This window comes from Thunnus thynnus, chromosome 24 (assembly GCF_963924715.1).
Source record: "Thunnus thynnus chromosome 24, fThuThy2.1, whole genome shotgun sequence".
NCBI classification, from domain to species: Eukaryota; Metazoa; Chordata; class Actinopteri; order Scombriformes; family Scombridae; genus Thunnus; species Thunnus thynnus.
The window spans coordinates 3,480,845-3,503,748 of NC_089540.1; the positions used below are offsets into that span (position 1 = coordinate 3,480,845).

General features: G+C 38.9%; 1 protein-coding gene across 4 annotated transcripts in view; it reads left to right on the forward strand.

Annotated features, from left to right (window-relative positions):
• The window catches only part of dock9b (dedicator of cytokinesis 9b), a 66,421-nt gene extending 44,911 nt beyond the window's left edge, over positions 1–21,510 (forward strand). For 2 of the 4 annotated variants that reach the window (XM_067582745.1, XM_067582744.1), the window contains exons 24-52: positions 384–453; positions 557–682; positions 1,836–1,907; positions 2,013–2,159; positions 2,453–2,536; positions 2,660–2,771; positions 2,908–3,086; positions 3,339–3,446; positions 3,666–3,777; positions 4,002–4,132; positions 5,570–5,684; positions 5,795–5,861; positions 6,783–6,830; positions 7,329–7,465; positions 8,546–8,661; positions 8,763–8,900; positions 9,184–9,366; positions 9,456–9,569; positions 10,064–10,279; positions 10,394–10,451; positions 12,247–12,353; positions 13,121–13,243; positions 14,083–14,196; positions 16,000–16,146; positions 17,037–17,247; positions 17,765–17,955; positions 18,062–18,162; positions 18,346–18,484; positions 20,297–21,510. In XM_067582745.1, coding sequence (XP_067438846.1) covers positions 384–453; positions 557–682; positions 1,836–1,907; positions 2,013–2,159; positions 2,453–2,536; positions 2,660–2,771; positions 2,908–3,086; positions 3,339–3,446; positions 3,666–3,777; positions 4,002–4,132; positions 5,570–5,684; positions 5,795–5,861; positions 6,783–6,830; positions 7,329–7,465; positions 8,546–8,661; positions 8,763–8,900; positions 9,184–9,366; positions 9,456–9,569; positions 10,064–10,279; positions 10,394–10,451; positions 12,247–12,353; positions 13,121–13,243; positions 14,083–14,196; positions 16,000–16,146; positions 17,037–17,247; positions 17,765–17,955; positions 18,062–18,162; positions 18,346–18,484; positions 20,297–20,407 — 3,577 coding nt within the window. In that variant the 3' untranslated portion in view covers positions 20,408–21,510. The remainder of the gene's footprint in view (positions 1–383; positions 454–556; positions 683–1,835; positions 1,908–2,012; positions 2,160–2,452; positions 2,537–2,659; positions 2,772–2,907; positions 3,087–3,338; positions 3,447–3,665; positions 3,778–4,001; positions 4,133–5,569; positions 5,685–5,794; positions 5,862–6,782; positions 6,831–7,328; positions 7,466–8,545; positions 8,662–8,762; positions 8,901–9,183; positions 9,367–9,455; positions 9,570–10,063; positions 10,280–10,393; positions 10,452–12,246; positions 12,354–13,120; positions 13,244–14,082; positions 14,197–15,999; positions 16,147–17,036; positions 17,248–17,764; positions 17,956–18,061; positions 18,163–18,345; positions 18,485–20,296) is intronic. The other 2 variants (XM_067582747.1, XM_067582746.1) reach the window with 1 other exon arrangement.
• Positions 21,511–22,904: the final 1,394 nt, after the last annotated feature.

A 22,904-nucleotide genomic window follows, 5' to 3' on the forward strand; every position in this document is an offset into this window, starting at 1 on the left:
GAAATGCCTGGTTTGCAGCAGCAGAAAGATATGTGATACAGCAATATTTTTGGTCTTTTATAACAAACTTCAATCCGCAGAAAATGATAATAACAGCACTTTCATCTGTTTCTCATTCCACAGCAGTGTGTCCCCCTGTTTCTCTTTAATAGCCTGAATCTTTTTTTCTCATTAGACACTCACCTATGGCTCACACACTTCATGTATGTGTTTTATATCTCAGTCGTGTGTGTGACTAGCCTTTGAAGCTCTGTAGGAAACGTATAAATGAGGTGTCAGTGCCTTAGAATGAATAAATTTCTGCTTCTAGCCAGCTTCACTTCCTCCTTTATTATTCTTCTATATTTTTATGTTATTATCTATTTCTCTCTCTTTCTGTTCAGGGTGATGGTTCATGTTGTGGCACAGTGCCATGAAGAGGGTCTTGAGCATTACTTGAGGTCTTATGTCAAGGTGCAGTCTTTTCTCACTGTATTTATATTGACAATATGCACAATTCTCCATCTGTAGAAATGCAGACAATATAATCAGAATTGTTTTTCTTCTTTACTCTCAGTTTGTTTTTAAGCCAGAGACTTATTCCTCCACTAATGTAAAAACAGTTCATGAGGAGCTGGCTAAAGCCATGACAGCCATTCTCAAGCCATCCACTGACTTCCTAACTAGCAACAAGCTGCTGAAGGTAACCAACATTCATAACTATTTAAAAAATGTATATAATAAATAAATAATTTACTAAAACTTGAAGGTAGTTTAACCACACCAAAGCATATGAATTCCTTTAGAGTCAAAAACTGAGGTGCTACCCTATTAAAGGACAGGTTCACAATTTATTAAGTGTGTCTTGAAGCAGCAGTCAGGTGTCCATATGAACAGTGAAAGATGTTTTCCTCACTGTAATCATTCCTCCTGTTCATACTGGCTACAGTCATTTTGTGCAAAAATGCATTTAAAAGTTGATGTGAAGATTATATGAGGCTTCAGCAGTCTGAGTTAGTCATATCAAGTGGATATCTGCCACATTTACAATCTTTTTATCATCAAATTCCCTCTTTGTGTTTCCTTGGACAGTGTTTCCCTGTTGAGCTGCAGTAGAAGTATTGTAACAAAAAGAGGGAATTTGGCAATACTGACTCCAATGTTGACTCATTTGTTTGGATGAAACTTCATATTAGCTTCAGAAAAACTTTTAAACACATTTTTGCACAGAAGGAGGACTGTGACTTTGTCCTCCATCACTTACATTATAAGTGAATTATGAAGGAATCTTCTAATGGTCAGTATGAGCAGGAGGAATGATTACAGCAAGCTGTATTTTTTTCATTTAGTTATGTGGAATAAGAAAGATGTCAGTTCATAAAAAATGTATATTCTTCCATCCAAAAAAAGCTCAGGATAAATCAGTACATAAATTTAGCTTTAGCAAAAGCTATCTCACCAGCTAGCTTAGCTCTCTTGTTTTTATGACCCTAATTGACTTTTTCTGGCTGGCTTTTTAGCTTAAGCTAGTTTTGTAGTATCTGTAAATTTTATATGCTGTTTTCACAATAGTTTTAGATTTCTATTGCATAATATTTTTTTGATGAAACAAAAAAAGTATAAATGTTGATACTGCTTTTTGCCTTTGAACAGCATTATTGCTCTTTGCTTCGAATTTGTATTTGTTTGTCACTTGTTTTTCCCTTCCATACAGAGAAATAATACATTTTCATACAAAATGCCTGAAAGGCGCTTTTCAAATCGAGGTTAATTGAAAGGTTCAGCATTTTGTAAATGAAGCCTTCCACATTCAGGGTGGAAATTTTCCTTGCACTGACTTTGTGTTCATGTTGCAGCACTCATGGTACTTCTTTGAAGCTCTGGTGAAATCAATGGCTCATTATCTAATAGAGGGTGGAAAAGTCAAGGTAGGGTTTGCTTTAGAGACCTCTCTTCTACCATTCCCTCCAACATTCTTTCTCTAAGCCTAAATCCTCTATCCTCTCCTTCTTTTCTTTTTGCTCCTTGTCCAGCTCTCCAGGAACCAGCGTTTTACAGCATCCTTCTACCATGCAGTGGAGACCTTGGTCAATATGCTGATGCCACACATCACCCAGAAATACAAGGACAACCTAGATGCGGCTCGCAATGCCAACCACAGCCTGGCAGTTTTCATCAAGGTTGGCACCACTCCCAGCACCTGCAATGCAGTATTGCCCTTTAACATTAGATTAGTTTTAAATATTGCCCTTTAGTTGAGGGAAAACATGAAAATGTCAGTGATTGCATGGTTATGTATAAATTGCTACAGGCTGTTAATGTTAAATAATTAACATAATTCAATTAGAGTAGAGTAGAATTTGAAATACATCACATGGCCAAATAAATCATCACATCTCTTCTTACTTATAATAAGAGGATTTACGCAGATTTCGAATGTGTGTGTCATTGTATTTGTTCCTCTTTCATTCAGCGCTGCTTCACCTTCATGGACAGAGGATTCGTGTTCAAGCAGATCAACAACTACATGAACTGCTTTGTGCCTGGAGATCCCAAGGTTTTAAAAGGCTTCTGCCACCTTTCATGAATGGTTTTATCTAAGTTCTTTAAAATGAAGTTAAAGCTAACTTAAAGCCACATAAGCCTCCCTGAAATTAATTTTCTCTTATATCCCTACCAGACTTTGTTTGAGTTCAAGTTTGAGTTCCTGCGAGTTGTTTGCAGCCATGAGCACTACGTCCCTCTTAATCTACCCATGCCCTTTGGAAAAGGAAGAATACAGAGGTTCCAAGGTAAAGAAAATTACAGTTCAAGTCACTTTCATCTAAGGAGTGCATCTGATATTCCGCTTGTTCTCTGATTCCTGTTCTCTTTGATGGCTTTCTTCTTTGACTGAGTGTCATTTCTGTTGACGGATGCCTGATACAGATCTTCAGCTGGACTATTCTCTGACTGATGACTTCTGTCGAAACCACTTCCTGGTGGGGCTGCTGCTGAGGGAGGTGGGCGGCGCTCTTCAGGAGTTCCGAGAGATCCGTCAGATCGCCATCCAGGTGCTCAAGGGACTGATGATCAAACACACGTTCGACGACCGCTATGCTGCGAAAGTGAGTTCTGTAGCTCTTGACCGCCTTACTGTCCTTTGAAAATCCCCTATTTCTGTTATGAAAGGTCAGATGTAGTATATGATACATGATATTGAAAACAGTTCAGTGTTAATTGGCAGCTGTATCTGTCATTTGGTGAAGGTACTGGGTTGACTGGGCTCAAATTTCTTCATCAGTATTTGAACCAAGTTTGAATTCTGTCTGAATTTTTATATATTTTGTATTATGAGCACCTACTGTTTGTCATTCCAGAGCCAACAGGCCAGACTTGCCACCCTCTACCTCCCTCTGTTCGGCCTGCTCCAGGAGAACGTCTACAGACTGGACATCAAGGAGTCTGCCCCCCTCAGCAACCACAATGTAAGCCTGACACCTAGTGGCAGGATACTGAACAGCAGCTTGTATCTCTAATGCCAAGCAAGTGCCAGACCTGCTACGTCTGTGACTCATTCATTACTGGGTTAATATCAGCTTAAGGCAACATTAATGTTTTCTCTGCTGATAAAAGCACAGATTGATTGTTATATCAGCTGCAGAGCTAAACCAGATCACTAATGCCTTTTTGCTTTCCGTCACCAGAATGTGAGGGAGGACTCGCTGGTGACCAACTCCATGGTGACTCCTCAGAAACCTGGGAGTTGCATAGAAAATGCTCTCCACAAAGATGTGTTTGGGGTCATCTCTGGAACAGGTTAATCCTCTCTCCACTATACCAATAATAAGTGTATAGTCAGAGCTAACTGGAATTCTCTTGTACATCCTTGTAAGAGCAGTGTGTCCTCTGAAGGATGTATTGTACAGACAACGTGGTTAACTTTTTTGAAAAGTTAAATTTAAATCCAACCTATTTCATCATGATAAATTTATTCTGTCTTCTGACATGAAACAAATTGTTTTTGTGCTCTATTGCCACAGCCTCCCCTCACAGCTCCAGTCCAAATGTCAGCTCAGTTCACCACGCAGACTCCAGAGGCTCTCTGATCTCCACCGACTCGGGAAACAGCCTGCTGGACAAGAGCAGTGACAAGACCAACTCCCTGGAGAAGGTAGATGAATACATGAATGATTGTAGTAAAATATTTTTGTGTCTTACCATTTTGACATTGTACAACATTCCAAAATACAAACTCATAGGGCAAAATCCTCAAGCGTTATAATCCAATTTTTCCTCTAACAGACACATATGTGGGAACTCTGGTTGAGGTTGTTTTTTTTAATTATTTATTATTTATATTTAATGTGCCTTTACCCATGGGTTGTGCTGTAAAATTGTGTTTCCTCTGTCTGTCTTCCTACATCTTCTGTGATTACAGTTCTTCATTTGTAATATTAATGAATAACTCTATACTAAAAAAAGGATGTGAGTCACTCCTGTCACAAGGCTTGATGCTACTTGGTCATCAATTCTGATAAACTGAACCAAATGTTTCAGGAGTTTCTTCATCTGTTGACTAAGGTTGTCAGTGCGTGTCAAAGTGACTCAAATGTGCTCTTTAGGTCAAAAGATTAAGATCACAGGACACCCATGACTTTTATCTTAACTGTATTATCTGCACTCTTGGGCTTCCATGCTCTCCTCCTCCAGAGCTCCCACACCCGTTCTCCTTACTCTGTAACCTCCCAACTCCAACAAAAGGAGAGATTTACCAGGAGGCACTCGGTCAACGTGCCCCCTCTCCCCCTGGATCCCGAGGACCGAGCCCCACCTCTGAACCGTGCGACCAAGCGGGTCACAATGGACTTCTCCCTCCTCTCTGTACCGCTGCCTGACCTACCGCAGGACAGTGACAGTGATAATGACAAGCCAGCAACAGACCAGACTGGTCAAGAGCTAGGGCTGGATGGAAATCATGAGGAAAACATACCGATACAAGTATTCTGTTCCTGACTCATCCATTCTGCCTACAACTTTTGGCTAGAATTGTACAGAGTCCAGCAAACTGTAATTTGTAATGATTTGGAAAACCAGATATATCTGATGCTGGTCAGTATATTCAGACACAACATATACAATACTCCTCAGTTTGTGGATATCTGTACAATGCATCCAAAATCCTCACAAAGTACCTCCCAACATTCTTCTCTTCTTCTGAGTGTCCCACATCAGGGAGTGTGTGTGCTTTTACCGATATGGAGGTTGAGTTGACCTCAGAGCTTAGTTCCTCAGATGCCGTAAAGTAACTGTATATGTGTTGCTTCAAACCTGCAATGGATGTTGCTATCTCAAAGCACAGACCTGCTGCAGCAAATGTGCTTTTATTTGCTCTTGTGCATTTCCTCCCCTCCGAGGAAAACACTTGACATTTCTCATATCTGAAGTTTGGGGTTTTGAGAGGGATGTTCTTTTTCTCTTTGAAGTTTGGATTTTTTCTGCGTCTCTGTCGGCTGATGCTGATAACTAAAGCTTTTTCTCTTTGATTTCTTCTCTCTTTGTCCCAACTTTCTCCCACTTTACTTTCCTCTCCCCTCCCTTGTGCATTTAGAACCAGTGCGCATCGGCTCTGGGCAGCACCGTGCTGCGCTGTGACAAACTGGACCGAGACGAGATCAAAAACCTGCTCATGTGTTTTCTGCATATCCTCAAGAGCATGTCAGAGGGTAGGACCACCTGCCTGGGTCATTGTACTGAATTTTGACATAAATTGATAGAAAAAGCTGTTCTATAGTTACATTTTCTTATTAATTTCTAATTATTTCATCACCCTCAGAGGCCCTTTTTGCATACTGGAACAAAGCAGCTCCTTCTGAGCTAATGGACTTCTTTACATTGATAGAGTAAGTACAGAACTGTACAACCTTTTTCATAATTACATTCATGTATGAGTCAAATCACAATTAAATTGAAATATTAGCATTTCTTAAATCAACCAGAATACTAAATGTTCAGTGTTTGTTTGGAAAATTAAATAAGCGCTGAAACCACCAAAAGAAATGTAAAAAATTAATCTCACAAAACCTTTAAAGTAATAGTTTAACATTTTGGGAAATAAGCAGATTTGTTATGCGGAGAGCTAGAACTGGGAGTTGATTAGCTTAGCCTAGTTTAGCTCAGTTTAAGACTGGAAGCAGTGGTAAATAGCCAGCCAAGCTCTGTCCAAAGTTCAAAAATGCACTCACCAACTCCTCCACAGCTCAGCTATTCATTTTGTGTGTTTAATCCGGACGCCAACAGAAATGTAAATATAGCAAAATATGGTTTTATGGAAAGTTCTTGGTTGTAATGACCTCTTGGCTGCTGGTCACCAAGAAATTACAGCACATAACTCCCTGTAAAACCACAACTTGTCATTTTTGCATATTGGTTTATATCAAATAAGATATAATGTATTAATTAGTGAGCTTTAGATGTGCTGGGAGACAGATTTTTGGACAGTGGACAGAGCCAAAGCAAATATTTCCCCATGAACTTCCTGTTTTCAAAAAAAGCAGATTTATGGACTGAGATTAAAGTCGGCCGTGTCATACCGAGTGATTGATTTCATCAAATTATAACTATTAGCAAAGCTGTATGTAAGTAATCACAGTTGTAAATGATGGTGATAAGAATTTTATTATGACCAGGATAAAAGACCACTTTGAACACTTGAATGATCTGCGTATTTAACCCACATCAAGTATTAGTTGATGTTGTTACAGGAAGCACAGCTATGTTTGTGAGTATAGTGATGATCTGTAACTGTTGTGTTTGTCCTGCAGAGTCTGCCTTCATCAGTTCAGATACATGGGGAAGAGATTCATCGCCAGGTAGAGTAAATGTTCAAGAAACATTTATAAATTTATAACCATTTTAAAATTTGAGGCTGAATTCCCAATCTAAAAACTATATTCCTGAACTTAAACTAATTAAGCCAATCATTCACACTGAAAAAATAAACACACTAACACCAGATTTACAGACACAAATTCTTGCTCAATCTTTTAACCCCTTGCTTTTGGTCTGTTTTCTCATCAATAATGCTGCTGGCAAGTTGTTTTATCGTTAATGTCACGGCCCCGGGCCCCTCCTGCATGGGTAAGAATTCACTGCCTCTCTTTCTCACATTTCCTAAATGCATGATGCTTCCATTTATCTTCATTACTGAAGTTCAGACCTTCTCTGGTCTTCTTTCATGCAACAGAGAGACTCACAGAGACATTTTCAAGTCATCTGATCCTTTTGTGTCTCTTCATAAATGTATTATTTTTGCTATCTTGTGACAACAGTTTACAGCATCCTAATCTACCTTTTTTCTCTCCCACCAGGAGTCAAGAGGGGTCAGGGCCTGTAGCTCCAGACAGGAAGTCTCTGACTCTACCTGTGTCTCGTAACAGGGCGGGGATCCTGCACGCACGCCTACAGCAGCTGGGAACTCTGGAGAATGCTCACACTTTTAACAACAGTAAGCCTGTCCTGCCATAACTTAACAGATGACTTTAATGGGACAGAAATGATCCTAGCCCATAGTCATCAGATTCAAACTTTTTCTTCAGTATCAGAGTAGTTCAGGTTATTATTGTCTGTACTGTGTGAACAGAATGCTAGTATCCCAACAACATGACTGTCAAACAAAACAAATAGATTATAGGCTAAAACATGGAGGTGTAGATGGGTTCAATATGCAGACAGTCAGCAAGGTTCATTCTCAATAACCTTTCATATCAGTGCAAGATAAAGCTTGACTTCCGTTCTGCAGCTGGTATTTTTTTACCTCATTAAATTAAGGACTGTCTTAAAAGTGAATGCAAAATAGCCGAGAGAGCTTTTCAGATTTGTGTCAATAGCTTTCTCATTTTCTTTTTCATAGACACTTTGAACCAACTTCTTTTTCATCTGGGCCTCCTCCTCATGCATACACATCCTGCATCCTATCCACACTTTTCACACTGTTAAAACTTGCTGTTCTATTTCAGTTCATTAACAGTGACACAACTTGAATTTATTTAAAAATAAATTTTAAAACCAGTTTAGACTTAATTTTTACTTCTTTATAGGAGGGATTCAGATACAAATCATGCTTTATTTTTTGATCAATTTAGATACATGGTTTAAATATTATTATTTGAATATTTTGTGAGCAGCTAAGCTTACACATATACATCCAGTATTAATGCGACTACAAGTATTTTTATGAAATAATAATTTCAGTTTCAGAAAACTAAACGTATTGAAAAAGCATTAACTCACTACTTTTTATTAGTGTTTTTTTATGAAACTGGGCAGGAAATAATAAAAAATAAAAAAAATTACTGACCTCTACTGGCAGCCATTAAGAGTTGCAATAACAATGAACTCGCTTTGAACTAAATCTTACGTCTCTGGCAGAAATAAAAGAAACGGCTTGCTAAATATTCATTTGTGCTGATCAGCCGCCTAATCAAAGCAGATCATGTGGTACGATTCAGCGAAATTCATATTTATTGCTCCAATAAAGCGATATCTCCAACACCTTTGACCTTTGATGTATTTGCTCTCGGTGCAGTGTACTCTCATACGGAAGCAGATGTGAGCAGCCAGTGTCTGCTGGAGGCCAACGTGTCTACAGAGGTCTGTCTGACTGTGCTGGACACACTCAGCATCTTCATCATGGGATTCAAGGTATTAACTGTGACAGCCTGTTTATAAAAAAAATACCCCGGTACATGACATCTTGTGGCTTAATCACAACAAATAAAACTTACATCCTCCTGTGTCCTCAGACCCAGCTGAATTCAGATCTTGGTCACAACCCCCTGATGAAGAAAGTTTTCCAGGTGCATTTGTGCTTCCTGCAGATCCCACAGTCTGAGGCTGCTCTCAAACAGGTCTTCACCTCACTCAGGACCTTCATCTACAAGGTGAACTGTGTGTTGAACTATTTCACCTGGTTAAGTCAGATATTTTAATGTATCTGTAAATATACGGTACCAGCGCAGAGTTTGGACACACCTCCCCATTCACTTGCATGAGAGAGTCTAAAATACGTGTCCAAACTTTTGACTGGTACTGTAGCAATCTATAAAGGGAGGCTTAACATTTGCAATGTAAAGGAAAATTGGGATCTACATTTTTCTTTCCATATTTATTAAGTTCCTCTCATTTCCATTTATCATCTTTTAAATCTCTCCATGTGTCCTCCAGTTCCCCTGTACGTTCTTTGACGGCCGGGCCGACATGTGTGCCTCTCTGTGTTATGAGATCCTGAAGTGTTGTAATTCCAAGCTGAGCTCCATCCGCAGCGACGCCGCCCATCTCCTCTACTTCCTCATGAAGAGCAACTTTGACTACACCGGCCGCAAATCTTTTGTGCGAACACACCTGCAGGTAGGTGTCCCTGCTTGTGTCTGTGCAAGTTGGAAATATTTTATACATAAAGTCATGCATTTGTGTGTTCTTGCTCTGCATTCGCTCAGGTGGTCATCGCTGTCAGTCAGCTGATCGCTGATGTTATCGGCATCGGAGGTACACGCTTCCAGCAGTCTCTCTCGATCATCAACAACTGTGCAAACAGTGACAAGAGCATCAAGGTGAGGGGCGGGTGCTGTCTCACAGTGCAATGAAAGAAGTAGTCTCTGACATTTCTTTTTAAGTTTATTTTTATTGCATCAGCTCAACACACAATAGAACAACTCACAAACATAGAGGAGCTGAGAAGAAATAGATACAATAAATATACGGAAATTAAGCAATTTAAGCAACGAGACTTGGGCAGTCTTAAAATATATGATGTCAAGCCCTAGCCCCTCAAAACATAAGTCCAATAAATTAGACACTTTAGATGGCACAAATTCCAGACTTGTTGATATTTTAGTGGCTCTGGATGTTTTTAGCTACTTCCTTGTTGCAGACCTTTCTTTTTGATTTATGTTCCTTTAATTAATTAATTCAGTTCATTTCAATCCCTATTTCTCTTTAGGTCATAGATACTTAATTCTTGTTTTCTTATTATATCACAGAAATGTAATCCTTGCCATGCAAAAATAGGCATATAAACCTGATTTGTTGCTATTTTGCTTTGCAGCACACAGCGTTTCCATCAGATGTGAAGGACCTGACAAAGCGCATCAGGACAGTGCTGATGGCCACAGAGCAGATGAAGGAGCATGAGAATGACCCAGAGATGCTGGTAGACCTCCAGTACAGCTTAGCCAAGTCCTACACCAGCACGCCCGAGCTCCGTAAGACCTGGCTGGACAGCATGGCTCGCATCCACAACAAGAACGGAGATCTTTCAGAGGTATTTTTCAAAATGAAAACTAAAAAAATGACTTTAATTTGATGTTTTTTTTTTTCAAAGGAACATTTTTGCTAACCTGTGACTTGTCTCTGTGTTTGTCTACTTCACCTGCAGGCAGCCATGTGCTATGTGCATGTTGCTGCTCTGGTGGCTGAGTACCTGTGGAGAAAAGGTGAGTCAAGGACATAGAAATATATGTCCATCAGGAACGGCATGCTTTGTACTGTCCTGTAAATAACTAGTGAGCATTTGAACTCCGTTCCAATAGTTTTATGATCCCCATATAATGAGTCACTGGTAAAGGTTAAGGTCATCAGTATAATTGTGTAATAAACTCAATAAAAAGACTTTGATTAACTTTTGGTGTACTGAAACAAGATTATATTACACATATCAAAACTAATGGGACTCTAATACATTAAATCAATGCACCACCAACAATTACAAAGTCAAAATATTTCCTGGCTGTTTTTACTTGAACTGGGAAAATAAACTGTTACACATTCACCTGCACATACATACATGAACATACACCTTCATCTGCCACCTGAGCCCTAGTCCAAGGGTCATCTGCTCATTCCCGTGTTAAAAAAACTCCAGCACTGCATTCCATAGATAAGATCTCCTCTCGTGTTACTTCACATATCAAAGCGGATACTGTGCTCAGAATTTCACAGGAATCTGTTGTATAACGTGACAGGCTTTTATGAACGTCAACAGTTCATTGTCAGGTCAAAGTGTTTCCCCCCGCAGACCTTCCCTTTATAGAACACAGCACAGGAAGCATCAAACTTGCCCTTATTGTGGACTTGATAAGTTGGAAGTGGCAGCTGAAGGGACACTGTCACTGTTACTGTGAATGGAAGGTTATAGTCTTTTCTCCATAACATTTATTCCTCACAATTTTTAAGAGCTGGGACATTTCAAACACCCCCCCAAACACAATTTCATACTGTATGCTGATTTGATTAGTGGTACGTTGCTACCGTTCGACTGGCATGTGGCACATCAACGGTGCCACACGGTATGTCACTGGTGTTCCTCTGGCACATACCCCTTCTCACTGGCATATGGCAGTTTTTACTGATGATTATTAGTATGTCAGTATATTTATTTTCCTGTTTGCTTTAAAAACAACTGAACAAAATATGTTGCCAAATATGTGTGCCATATAAAACGCCACTTTTTAATCATAAGTACAGTATAAAAGTGGTAGTTTAACATATGCCATTAAGATAAAGAACTTTTCTGGTAGCTTAACTAGTTGGCCTAGTGGGACGCAGCTACTTTACATGTTAGCTCAGCTAGCATAGCGATCGTAGCCTTGACAAAGTTTATTGGTTTAATGTGAAAACTTGTATTTTCTAGTGGAAAACCAGTGATATGCCACTTGCATGACATAAACCTCTGCAATGTTTTTTCACCAAAGATCACTCCAATCTGAATTTGTGTGAAAAGTCTTGAAAAGTCCTAAAAAGCATTGAATTTGGTTTCCTAACAAAGGGCCTTAGAAGGTATTAAAATGTCTTAAATTCCATTTGACATATGGCTGTCATCTATAAACATCTATAAACTAAAAGTGGGATTATTTCAACAGTGGATTGTGCTGCAGGAAGCTATTTAATTCTTTTTTCAGTCAGCAGCTGGGTCCAGGGTGTGTTAATTAATCAGTTATGTAATCAGGAAGTATTCTTATTTGCTGCTGGGAAGTACTGGAAAAATGTGATATAATAATAAATAATTGTCATATTGTCCCTTTAGTGGTTTTCCATCATGCTTTCATACTTAAGCCAGGATGATTGTGAAACAGGTATTAAATTTAATTCTATGTGGTATTAAAAAGGTCTTTAAAAGTCTTAAATTTAACTTGGAGAACCATGCAGAAACCCTGAAAATGTCAATCATTTTCTGTGTTTTATTTCACTCATGTTGGTTCTGCATCTCTCTGGCTGTGTTCTGTATGTCAGGTATGTTCAGGCAGGGCTGCTCGGCTTTCCGCGTCATCACTCCGAACATCGATGAGGAGGCGGCCATGATGGAGGATGTCGGGATGCAGGATGTCCACTTCAATGAGGTAAACCTTTCTAATCTTTTCTACATGCCACATGCTGTACACCGTGCTTTAAGTATCTGCCAGGCCCTCTGTGTTGACCAAGCATTTAGGATATTTTTTTAAATCCCTCATTGACTTCACGTGTCACATAATGATTGGCTATCAGGGCTGTTATCTCTGTAAAGATTATCAATTGCTCCGTATAGTTAATAGATGTGAAAATTCTGTAGACTTTGACACAGGGTTGGTACATGTGTTGCTTCTCTAATCAAATCACTGAGTTGGCAGAAGGAACAGGCTTGGGATATCTGACAAGTGCTCAGGGTCAGCTCTCTTAGAGGGACTCAGCATCTTCCTCATGGACACTCAAGCAGGAGCAGCCGCTTGTCGACGCTGAGGCTTGAGCTTTGCTCATCTGGTAAACTTGACGACCCTGTGAAATTGAAAGTGATGGCTAGAGAACATATGAGCTTTTACGAGTTGGTCAACATGTTTTTACTTTCCATCTGCTCCGAGAGGCTTTCCTCTTTATGAGCAACACTCAGTGTCATCCCCCAATAAAAAAGAAAGGAAACGACAGGTCCATTTCCTCCCCTGCCTGCTGTTTTTACAGGAACACTATGCTCAGTTTAAATTCACTACAGTCTCCTGGACAAATAAGAACAAGCAGAGATGTCCCTCTTTTCAAGAATTACAGTTTCTAAAACGAGACTGCAGGGAGGAGGAGAAAGTTAAATGAAGTTCACAGTTATTTATGTGTGTGTTTGTGTGTATGTGTGTGTGTTCAGGAGGTGCTGATGGAGCTGTTGGAAGAGTGTGCTGATGGTCTCTGGAAGGCGGAGCGTTATGAACTCATCGCTGATGTCTACAGGCTCATTATCCCCATCTATGAACACCGCAGAGACTTTGAGGTAATCTGCACAATGAGCACAGTATTAAATCTGTGGATGGCACGATAGGATTAACCTGCCAGGAAACATACAACAACAACGATAACCCTGCAATAGATACAGAAATGCTATTTATTTAGCATGTCCGCATCATGTTTTCAGTGCTTTTAAGAACACAAACATGAGTTTTGACTTGATAATCATGTGTATTTTAATTGGTTTAAAAATTAGACTATGTCACTTTTGACAGAAGAACTAACACAATCTTACTTTGACAAATAAAAAGTTTAATTTATAAGAAGTAAAATGCAATTTTGATCATTTCAATACACTCAGGCCTTTCGCCACCACAGCTGGTATGACCAGTAGCTTATGGTGGTTAATGTCAGCTTGCTTCAGATATTTATTGCTGTATAACTGTATAACTTTCCAGTCAGTGTAGTCACATAATGATGATGACTTCTAAGCAAATGACCAGAGAATGTTGGGAATTAAAAGAAAATTTAATTTGTCATTATCTAGAATTGCACATGGCCTCAGTTGCTGTTGAATAGTCCTGCTTGAATAAATGAAATTGATTTAGTTCAAATGAACCTGTAAAGGAGCAAGTAATCCTTCCTTCTGCTTTCTTTTCACCCAACGGCAATGAGGTTGATTTCTAAATGTTCCTTTGCAAAAAGTAGCTTACAGTAATTACTGAAATCTCCACCAAAGCAATAAAGGCAGCTGATCAATAAGGCATCAAAAGGCATCACAGTAAAATATACTACCACTAAAACATTCAGTTGGATTTAGCCTCTACTGCATAATCTTTGTTGATCTTTGTGACAATTTCTGCAATTTGTACTTTTGTGGAACAGAAACTGACACACCTGTATGACACACTGCACCGTGCGTATACTAAAGTGATGGAGGTGATGCATACTGGCAAAAGACTGCTGGGCACGTACTTCAGAGTGGCCTTCTTTGGACAGGTAAGGGGGGGGGGGGGCAGATTTCGAAAGCTAATGTTGACTCTAATGTTCTCTAAACTCTACATTTTTGCCTTGCATGAATTCTGACTTAATCCACACTTAATAAAAGCATGATGGTCATCTTATCCATTTCCTTGTATACACATTCAGTACGGGAGCACTTACTTACACACACACTGACACACACACATACACGCATTAACCTTTGTATCTGAATCTACTAAAACTCTCATTTTAATAGAGATTTCTCTCCTTTTTTGCTCCCCATCCAAGGCTGCGGTAAGTGTGTAGAGGTTCTAGCTGTGTGTGTCGACCTGGTGTGCTCATCCATGCCTTGCATCATAATATTGCATGCTTAAGGCAGAGTTAGGTGGTCTTTAGTAAATTAGCAGCAAAGAGGTAGCTGTAAAATCGTTGATTCAGTTCTTTAGTGGCTTGATGACTGCTGATGTGTAGCGGAGAAGAATTTGGGTCCAAAAGATGGTGAATAGAAGTAGTTTTAGGCAGATATTATTCAGCTGTATTTTTCCCCAAAGCTTTTGTATTTCAGTGAGTTGCAAAATAGCAAAGGCTTGCTCACACTTTAGACTCTTTTTTTAAATCCTGTGTGTTGCTCTGGGTAACCTCTCCATTAACCTTCCCCTTGATCAATCCTTTTACCTCTGGGACCGCCCCTCCTCCACCCACCCACTCCTTTGTGTACTTTTCCACAGATACAGGACTGAGTAGCTGTTATGTATGCATGATTGTCACTGTAAATAGACATGCATGTTTTTCCCCTCTGTGCTAAATTGTAGGGTCTTATGTTTTTTTTTTTTTTAACTATTTTCATATCCCCGAATACTACTTTGTTTGGTCTCTTTCATTGATTGGTTGCCATCACCTCAATCAAATGTAGTGTACTGGCAGTTGCCTTCATAGTGTGTTTTCTTCAACAACTTGTTTCTATGGATAATATTATATTCTTTCATATATACATATATATATATATATATACAGTACTGTGCAAAAGTTTTAGGCACTCTAGATGTTTAGATTCTTATCCTTTATGCAATACCATCAGGGAGGTGTCTGATTGGTCTCAAATTTATTCATGACATGACAATGACCGCAAGCATACAGCTAGAGTCATAAAGAACTATTTTCAGCAACAAGAAGAATGATGAGTCCTGCAACAGATGGTATGGTTTGGCCCCCGCAGAGCTTTGATCTCAACATCATGGAGTCAATCTGGGATTACATGAAGAAGCACCTGAGATGGCCTCAATAATAAATCCACAGAAGAACATCTTTCTCCAGGATGGTTACAACAACCTACCTGCAAGTTACTATGAAAAACTGTGTTAAAGTGAACTGAGGAGAACTGCTGCTGTTTTAAAGGCAAAGCTGCTCACAGCAAATATTGATTTCATTCAGGTTTCTGCTGTTTACTCAACTTCTTAACTAAGAAGTTAATTGATAAATTAAAACAATTTATAGCAATATTTTTGTAAGCATTCTCACTACTTTTAGTGCCTAAAACTTTTGCACAGTACTGTATATATATACAGTGTAAAATCTTATTCATCTTAACAGTCAGATTTTTGAAAAAGAGCTCCCTTCACACAACGCTGTCACTGGTTTTCATATTAACATGGAAAAAAGTGTGTACAGTATGGATTATGTATTTCAAATACAATGGCAAAAGATATACAGTAAATGCTCTTTTTCAAATTTTGACTCTGAGGTCTTGAGAAAAGCGGCTCACCATTACAGAGTTCATGGTCAGGCTCGTGTCTCTTACTACCTTCCTCTCCTCCGCAGGGCTTCTTCGAGGATGAGGATGGGAAGGAATATATCTACAAAGAACCAAAGTTCACTCCGCTGTCTGAGATTTCCCAGAGGCTCCTGAAACTCTACTCCGACAAGTTTGGCCAGGAGAACGTCAAGATCATTCAGGACTCTGGCAGGGTGGGATTACATTTATATGACTGCTGCAGTAAACGGAAGACCCTGACAGTTGTGCAATGGTCTTGGGAGGACGTGTTACTGTAGGTTTGTGGTGCAGAGTTCAGGGTCAGCATTGAGGAAAGTCATGGTTACAACACAACTGTGAATCTGCGAGTGAACACATTAAGTTCCCTAATTGTGTTTACTTACAGTTTCATATGCTTTAAATGCCAGAATATGCTGAAAAAGAGTGGAGTAGGTGGACGTGTTGGTGTTGATCTGGATGTTAATACTGCCAAATACACACTTACAGTAAATGTCTTAACAATAGAAAGAAACATTTAGTTGCAGCCTATAGTGATTTTCCACGTCATCAACATCAATCAACCTCTGTTAACGAGTCTCCTCCTATTATTTAATGCATTTTAAATACACATGCAAAAATGAGCGAAACGTGTCTGATAAATATAGCACGTTTCGGACAGAATGCAGTACACTTACACCTGAAAAATCAGTGCAAAAGCCTTAGTACATCAGCCTCAGTGTTAACCACACTGCTGCTTGTTTTTAGTTTGACCAATTTGCATGTGCTTGAGTTCAAGGGGATTGTGAATAGTTCTGAAATGGTGTCATGAAGCTGAGAACTCTCTCAACCCATGTAATACTTAAAAGTTTATTTTACAAGATGATCCCCTCAGTTGAAGTTGGGCCAGCTGTTTCCCCATTTCCAGTCTTTGTGCTAAGCTAAGCTAATCGATCTTCTCTATAACTCTCTGCAAAAAAGAGAATAAGCATATTTCCCAAAATGTCCAGCTATTTCTTTAAGATTGTCAGATGAGCACAATGGTATTTTATGACTATCTGTGTTTGAGTCAAACCAAAACATCTCCTTGTCTCTTCTGCACCCACAGGTGAACCCGAAGGACCTGGACTCTAAGTATGCCTACATCCAGGTGACCCATGTCACTCCATACTTAGACGACAAGGAGCTGGAGGACAGGAAGACCGATTTTGAGAAGAGCCACAACATCCGGCGCTTTGTGTTTGAGACACCATTCACAGTGTCGGGCAAGAAGCAGGGAGGGGTGGAGGAGCAGTGTAAACGGCGCACCGTTCTGACCAGTAGGTCATGCACACATCGAAAAACAAGTGTTTCTTGTCAGACTTATTGCAGTAGCAATGTTAGGAAGCAGGGAATAAGAATATATTCCTTGTTGCCATCTCTTATTGTTGTTTACAGTGAACTGTCAGGTATCTCACCTTAGCACCAAACACCTGAAACATTAATCAGATAAGGCTAGGTGAGGTTTATTACTGTACTGTCCACTTTATCTCAAAGTTCAGGTGTTATCTTTCCTTGTTAAATAATAACACAGACCAATACTGACTTGCTAGGTGGGACAGACGCACTTGCTCAGCAGGTTTACATGCAAATTGGAACATATCCTGATTATAAATGTTAACATAGCCAAGAGGTGCTTACATGTCTCAGCATCCAAGCTAGCTTGCTGCTGTCACATGATTCTGATTAATTACTGATTCAACATTTTATTTTTTGTATGATCCATGTGACATTTGAAATCATAATTTAAGTCCTCTCTATCCTCTTTTTTTCTCCCCCAATCTTGTTTCCTCCCAGCCACCCACTGTTTCCCATATGTGAAGAAGCGCATAGCAGTCATGTACCAACACCAGACTGACCTGAGCCCCATAGAGGTGGCCATAGACGAGATGAGTGCCAAGGTGGCTGAGCTACGACTGCTGTGCTCAGCCTCTGAGGTGGACATGATCCGCTTGCAGCTCAAACTGCAAGGCAGCATCAGTGTTCAGGTACAGATGTGGAGGTCACATGGCTATTGAAAAGGCTGTAAATCATCTTAAGTCTTAGGAATTATGTCACTGTGATGTATAATCTTTGACCTCCATTTTTTTCCAGGTGAATGCTGGTCCTCTTGCATATGCCAGAGCCTTTTTAGATGACAGCAGTGCCAAGAAATATCCTGACAACAAGGTCAAACAGCTAAAAGAGGTCTTCAGGTACTGACAGAAAGAAACACATCATCTGCATATATGAAACCACAGCTTCTGCTTTTATGAACACTGATGATGAATAAACACACTGCTTGTCAGTTTAATATTAATAGGAATCTGGTTATTTTATGCATGTTGCTTTATGTGAGTTTTTAAGTAGCACTAAAATGCTTATGCATCTCTCTACAGGCAGTTTGTGGACGCCTGCGGTCAGGGGCTGGGAGTGAACGAGCGGCTGATCAAAGAGGACCAGCAGGAGTATCATGATGAGATGAAGGCTAATTACAGGGACCTGACCAGGGAGCTGTCAAACATCATGCATGAACAGGTAGGAGCCCTGAAGAGGATATGTGCTATATCAGCTTTTACTGCATTTAAATTATCCTGAGTCTTTTCAATACGTCAGGCAGGTTTCAGCTGCAGAAAAATATGCCAGGTTACCTGATTTCTGAAACATATTCTGTTGTCCAGTGAGACAAATCCCACCCATCCAGGACTCAGGTAGTACACTCTATAAAAAGTATTTAAACCATATCTGAAGTGAATTGATAGAGCTTGTGGTCCCCAAAAGAATCATGTAGCTTTGTTTTAACAGACCTCTGCCAATAGTTAGTGGCCAAATGACAAATCAAAAGGACTTCCAAACACTAAAAGGTTTCCAAACAGACAGATCAGTTTTATTAAGAGGGAAACTTAACAGGAAGTAAATATTCCTACTATATTTACTGTTAAATGTGCCCAGATTTGTTCTGCGGTCAGTTTTTTAGTGACTACTATAAGAGTTGTCTTGTGTTGCATTGTTGGTCTTTATGTGTTGGTTAAGTTAATGGGTTACAGTTTTTGGAGCATCAGGTGTGAAAAAGATAATGTAAGTTGCTTAGCATAAAATTGTCTACCAAATAGCATGTGGAAATATTTAAAGTTGAACATTCCTCACAGTTTCAAATTGTGTAACGTTGTGTTTAATGGTATATGCAACTAACCTTAAAGAGCTGTCCTCTATTGCAATCTTCTGCTCATTCACTAACCATGTCTCCTATCTCCTGCTCTCTTTGTGCTGACCTGCGCAGATTGGATGGTAATGCTGCTTTTGTCATTTGATGATGTTATTGTACTCTATAGTGGAATAGCTAGGGACTGTATGAAAATTATTGGGGTGCATAACAAAATGGTGAATTTTCCATTTCTCTCTGTGTTTGAATTAAGAGCTGCTAAATAAATGGTTATTACAGGTTTATCCCCCGAATGAGTGACGAGAAACAGACAGTAACTCTGTGGCTGCAGATTCCAAAAAGTAAAAATTAACATGAACCTGATCAGTCGCCAGTTTTCAAAGAGATTTTAGACTGTTCTTAAGTAAAAGGCCAATCCTAGATTAGTATAATGCAAGTAAGATAATTTCACAAAATAAAGCTTGATATTTTAAGCCTCAAAAGTTAGCCACTCGACCCCCAGGCAAACTAAGAGCTAAGACCCATGTTTCCATGGTAACAATCAGTGACACCAAATGAGAGAGCAAAAGCTGGCTCATAATTTGTGGTTTGCAAACAGTATTGTGGAGTAAGGAATGAGAAAGGAAATAGCTTTTAGGGACAGCAGTAACCTATTAGGACCTGGTTAAGTCATTTTGACCAAAAGACTATCCTGAGCCTAAGTGCCAAATTAGCAGAAGTACTGAGCCCTGCTACAGTGAGAGGCCACAGCATTTCAGCTCTGCTACAGGTCTTCATTACACTTTTATGCTGTTGGAAAATTTTTGTCTTGTTACACTCTTCACTGAATTTTCTCAGTAAAATGTTCTTAAACTGTTTTCTGATGGAGTGAACAGAGCTGAGGGGTGTGACGTGGTTGTCAAAAAAATGTTTATTGTTTTTATTTTGTTTTATTTGTATTTTTTTAATGATTTCACAAGTCAAGAATGACTTAAAATATAAATCTGGTATATAGAGTGTTCTATATGGTTAAAGGCCCTCCCCTTCAATTACCCTCCCTTCAGCAAGATGAAGAAATACATAACCCTCTCAACCCCCAAAATAATTTTCCTACCATCCCTAAATTTAAATTAACTTGTATATATGCATTTCACTTTTAAAGAGGATAAATACCTTTCCTAATCTTTCTAATTTCCCTTTGCTTATAGATAAACCCAGTGGATGATGGCGCAAGGAACACTCTGTCTGACTCTATGGGCATCTTCAACGCCATCAGTGGCACACCAACCAGTGCTCATGGCTCAACAACCATACTCTGATATAGCCAGACTCATACCTTCATCACCACTAAGGATTGGTTAAACTACCTGCAGGTCAAGAGGAAGCAATTTGGACACATTCTAAGACAACCTGAAGCCATCATCCATTGTTTTTCTTTCTCTCTCTCTATTTCTGTACATGCCATGAGCTGGGAAATATGGTGTTCACTCCCTGTTATCAGTAGGCCCTTTGTTCTTGTTTCCTATGGAGACTCCAGTGAATACTGTTGACTTTCAAGCTTTGAGAATCCACTTATTGCCAGATTCGGGTCATTTATCTTTTTGTATAGCTTGTTTTATCCTATGGAAGATGGGGTTAAGAACATGTGATGGCTCAGCAAGTGTGTATCCAATACTGTGACTGGCAATATAATGTTATCTTAATTGTCCTGATGTCTTAAGCCCCACCCAAGGGAGGCTATCCATAGATTAAAACAAACACAAAGAACTTCAGTATTTGCATTTGACCCAAGTCTAAATCTTACAGGGACCCTACCTCTTATTCTTCTGTATCTGTTTTTTTAATTGTAGGGCTCCCGTTTATGTACAGTGTTTGTAAAAGAGTGTTTCAAGATATTGTTGGAAATAAATAAATGCCACTGCTGTAACCGTACATACATTCTTCAGCTGATGCATAGTATTTTTACATTTCATGTTTCTATTCTTTTTCATCGAGGCCCTGTTACAGCAGATGCATTTTTTCCATGCAGTTTATCTTTTCTCTTATCTTGAACATTTGAAAGAATTAGTCACTCTATTTTAGGCCAATGGACGTGTATAGGAACTGTCTAAAGCCAAGTGAACCACAATGTTTTAACCTATTTTCTGTAAAGAAAAGTGTGTGCAATATTTTCTATTGTTATCAAGGCTACCCACTGCACAGAAAACCACTCTTGCCAAAGACTTTAGAAAAAAGACTGTGCAATGCAAGACAAGGATGTGACAATTTGTAATCTACCCCTTTGTTTCTTTGTCTGTCATGTACAGTAGATGCCTTTTATTATCTGTTAGGTAAAATCATAAAAAAACATTTTTACTTAATGACACTCATGTAAATATGTTTAAGACTTAATAATAAATAAAACCTGTGATATTACATCTTCCATACCTTGCTTTTATATGTTCACTGTAAAGTCTTTTCAGATCTGTTAAATTCTTATCATTCAAGGATGAGAAGACGAACATTTAGGTCAGGAAGTGGCAAGACAACACACTCGCAACAACACACAGATTCTGACCCTGTAAGCCCCCTCTTTTGTTTCAGTCACAACTCAGAGCCGTCCCTTATCTGTGAAGCAGAAGCTGCAGATTGCTCAACTGTCAGTAAAGCTTTTATGCAAGCCCTGCTGAACTGTGTAAACGCTGCAGCAAAAAGGAGCAAATACTTTCCTCAAATGTGGAAGATGAATGACTCATGTTGTATGACTGGTCCGCATATAACTGTGGGTAGGTTGAAAATATTGACTGTCAAAATTGGTAGATGTCAGCCTTGTTATTTATCCTATATTATCCTGTATACTTTATTTACACTGGATACTGGATTTATAAAGTACATTGATGATGCTGGATTGGTTGACAATTACTGTTCATATCAAAGGAGAACAACTTTGAGACGTACAGATGTTTGCTATAGCAACAGCAAACCAGCAACAGTGTTCATCAGTATGGAGTCCCGAAACTGACAAAATTTCTGAATGAATTACTGAAATCTTCAATACCACAAGTAAAAGTCCTGCATTCAAAATCTTACTTAAGAAAAGTACTGGGAGCAAAATGTACTTAAAGTATGAACACTAAAAGTTTTCATTATGCATATGTATATACAGTATTATTGGAATATTAATTCATATTTATTCATTGATATGTAAGCAGTATTTAAATGGCGTCAAAGTAGAACTGATCTGATCTACTGTATAAATCTGCATATTTTATAAATGGATCAATTTATGTATAAAATATTGCTCTGAAAAGTAACTAGTAACTATAGCTGTGAATTAAATGTAGTAAAGTAAAAAGTAAAATATTTCCTTCTGAAATGTAAATAATTTAAATATTGTAAAAAGAAATATAGTTTAATAAGTTTCATACTTTTCTTTTTATCTAATCAGTTGTTAAAAAAAACAAAAACCCAACAACTTTTCAACTCCTTCATTTTCCTTTTTTTTTTTAAGGACTTGGCACACATATAATCATGTATCTATTCCCTGTTTTCCCAAAGCAACATTTCCCATTTTCCTCACCTTTACAATTTTTATCTAAACACACTGAGCACCAGCCTTTTCAGTTAGCTACACCTGCTAGTGCAGGCAATGTTAATCACCCATACACTGTGTAGAGCTGTAGCATCACTGCATAAACTTGTTAAACAATAGCTTGAGAATTTTAGCCACCAAGCCAATGTTAACAGCTAGCTAGCTAATTATAGACCAGTTTAATTTTTTAACTGATAGTATAATCAATTTAGTAATATATTCAGTGATAAGTTTGACTTGTCTGT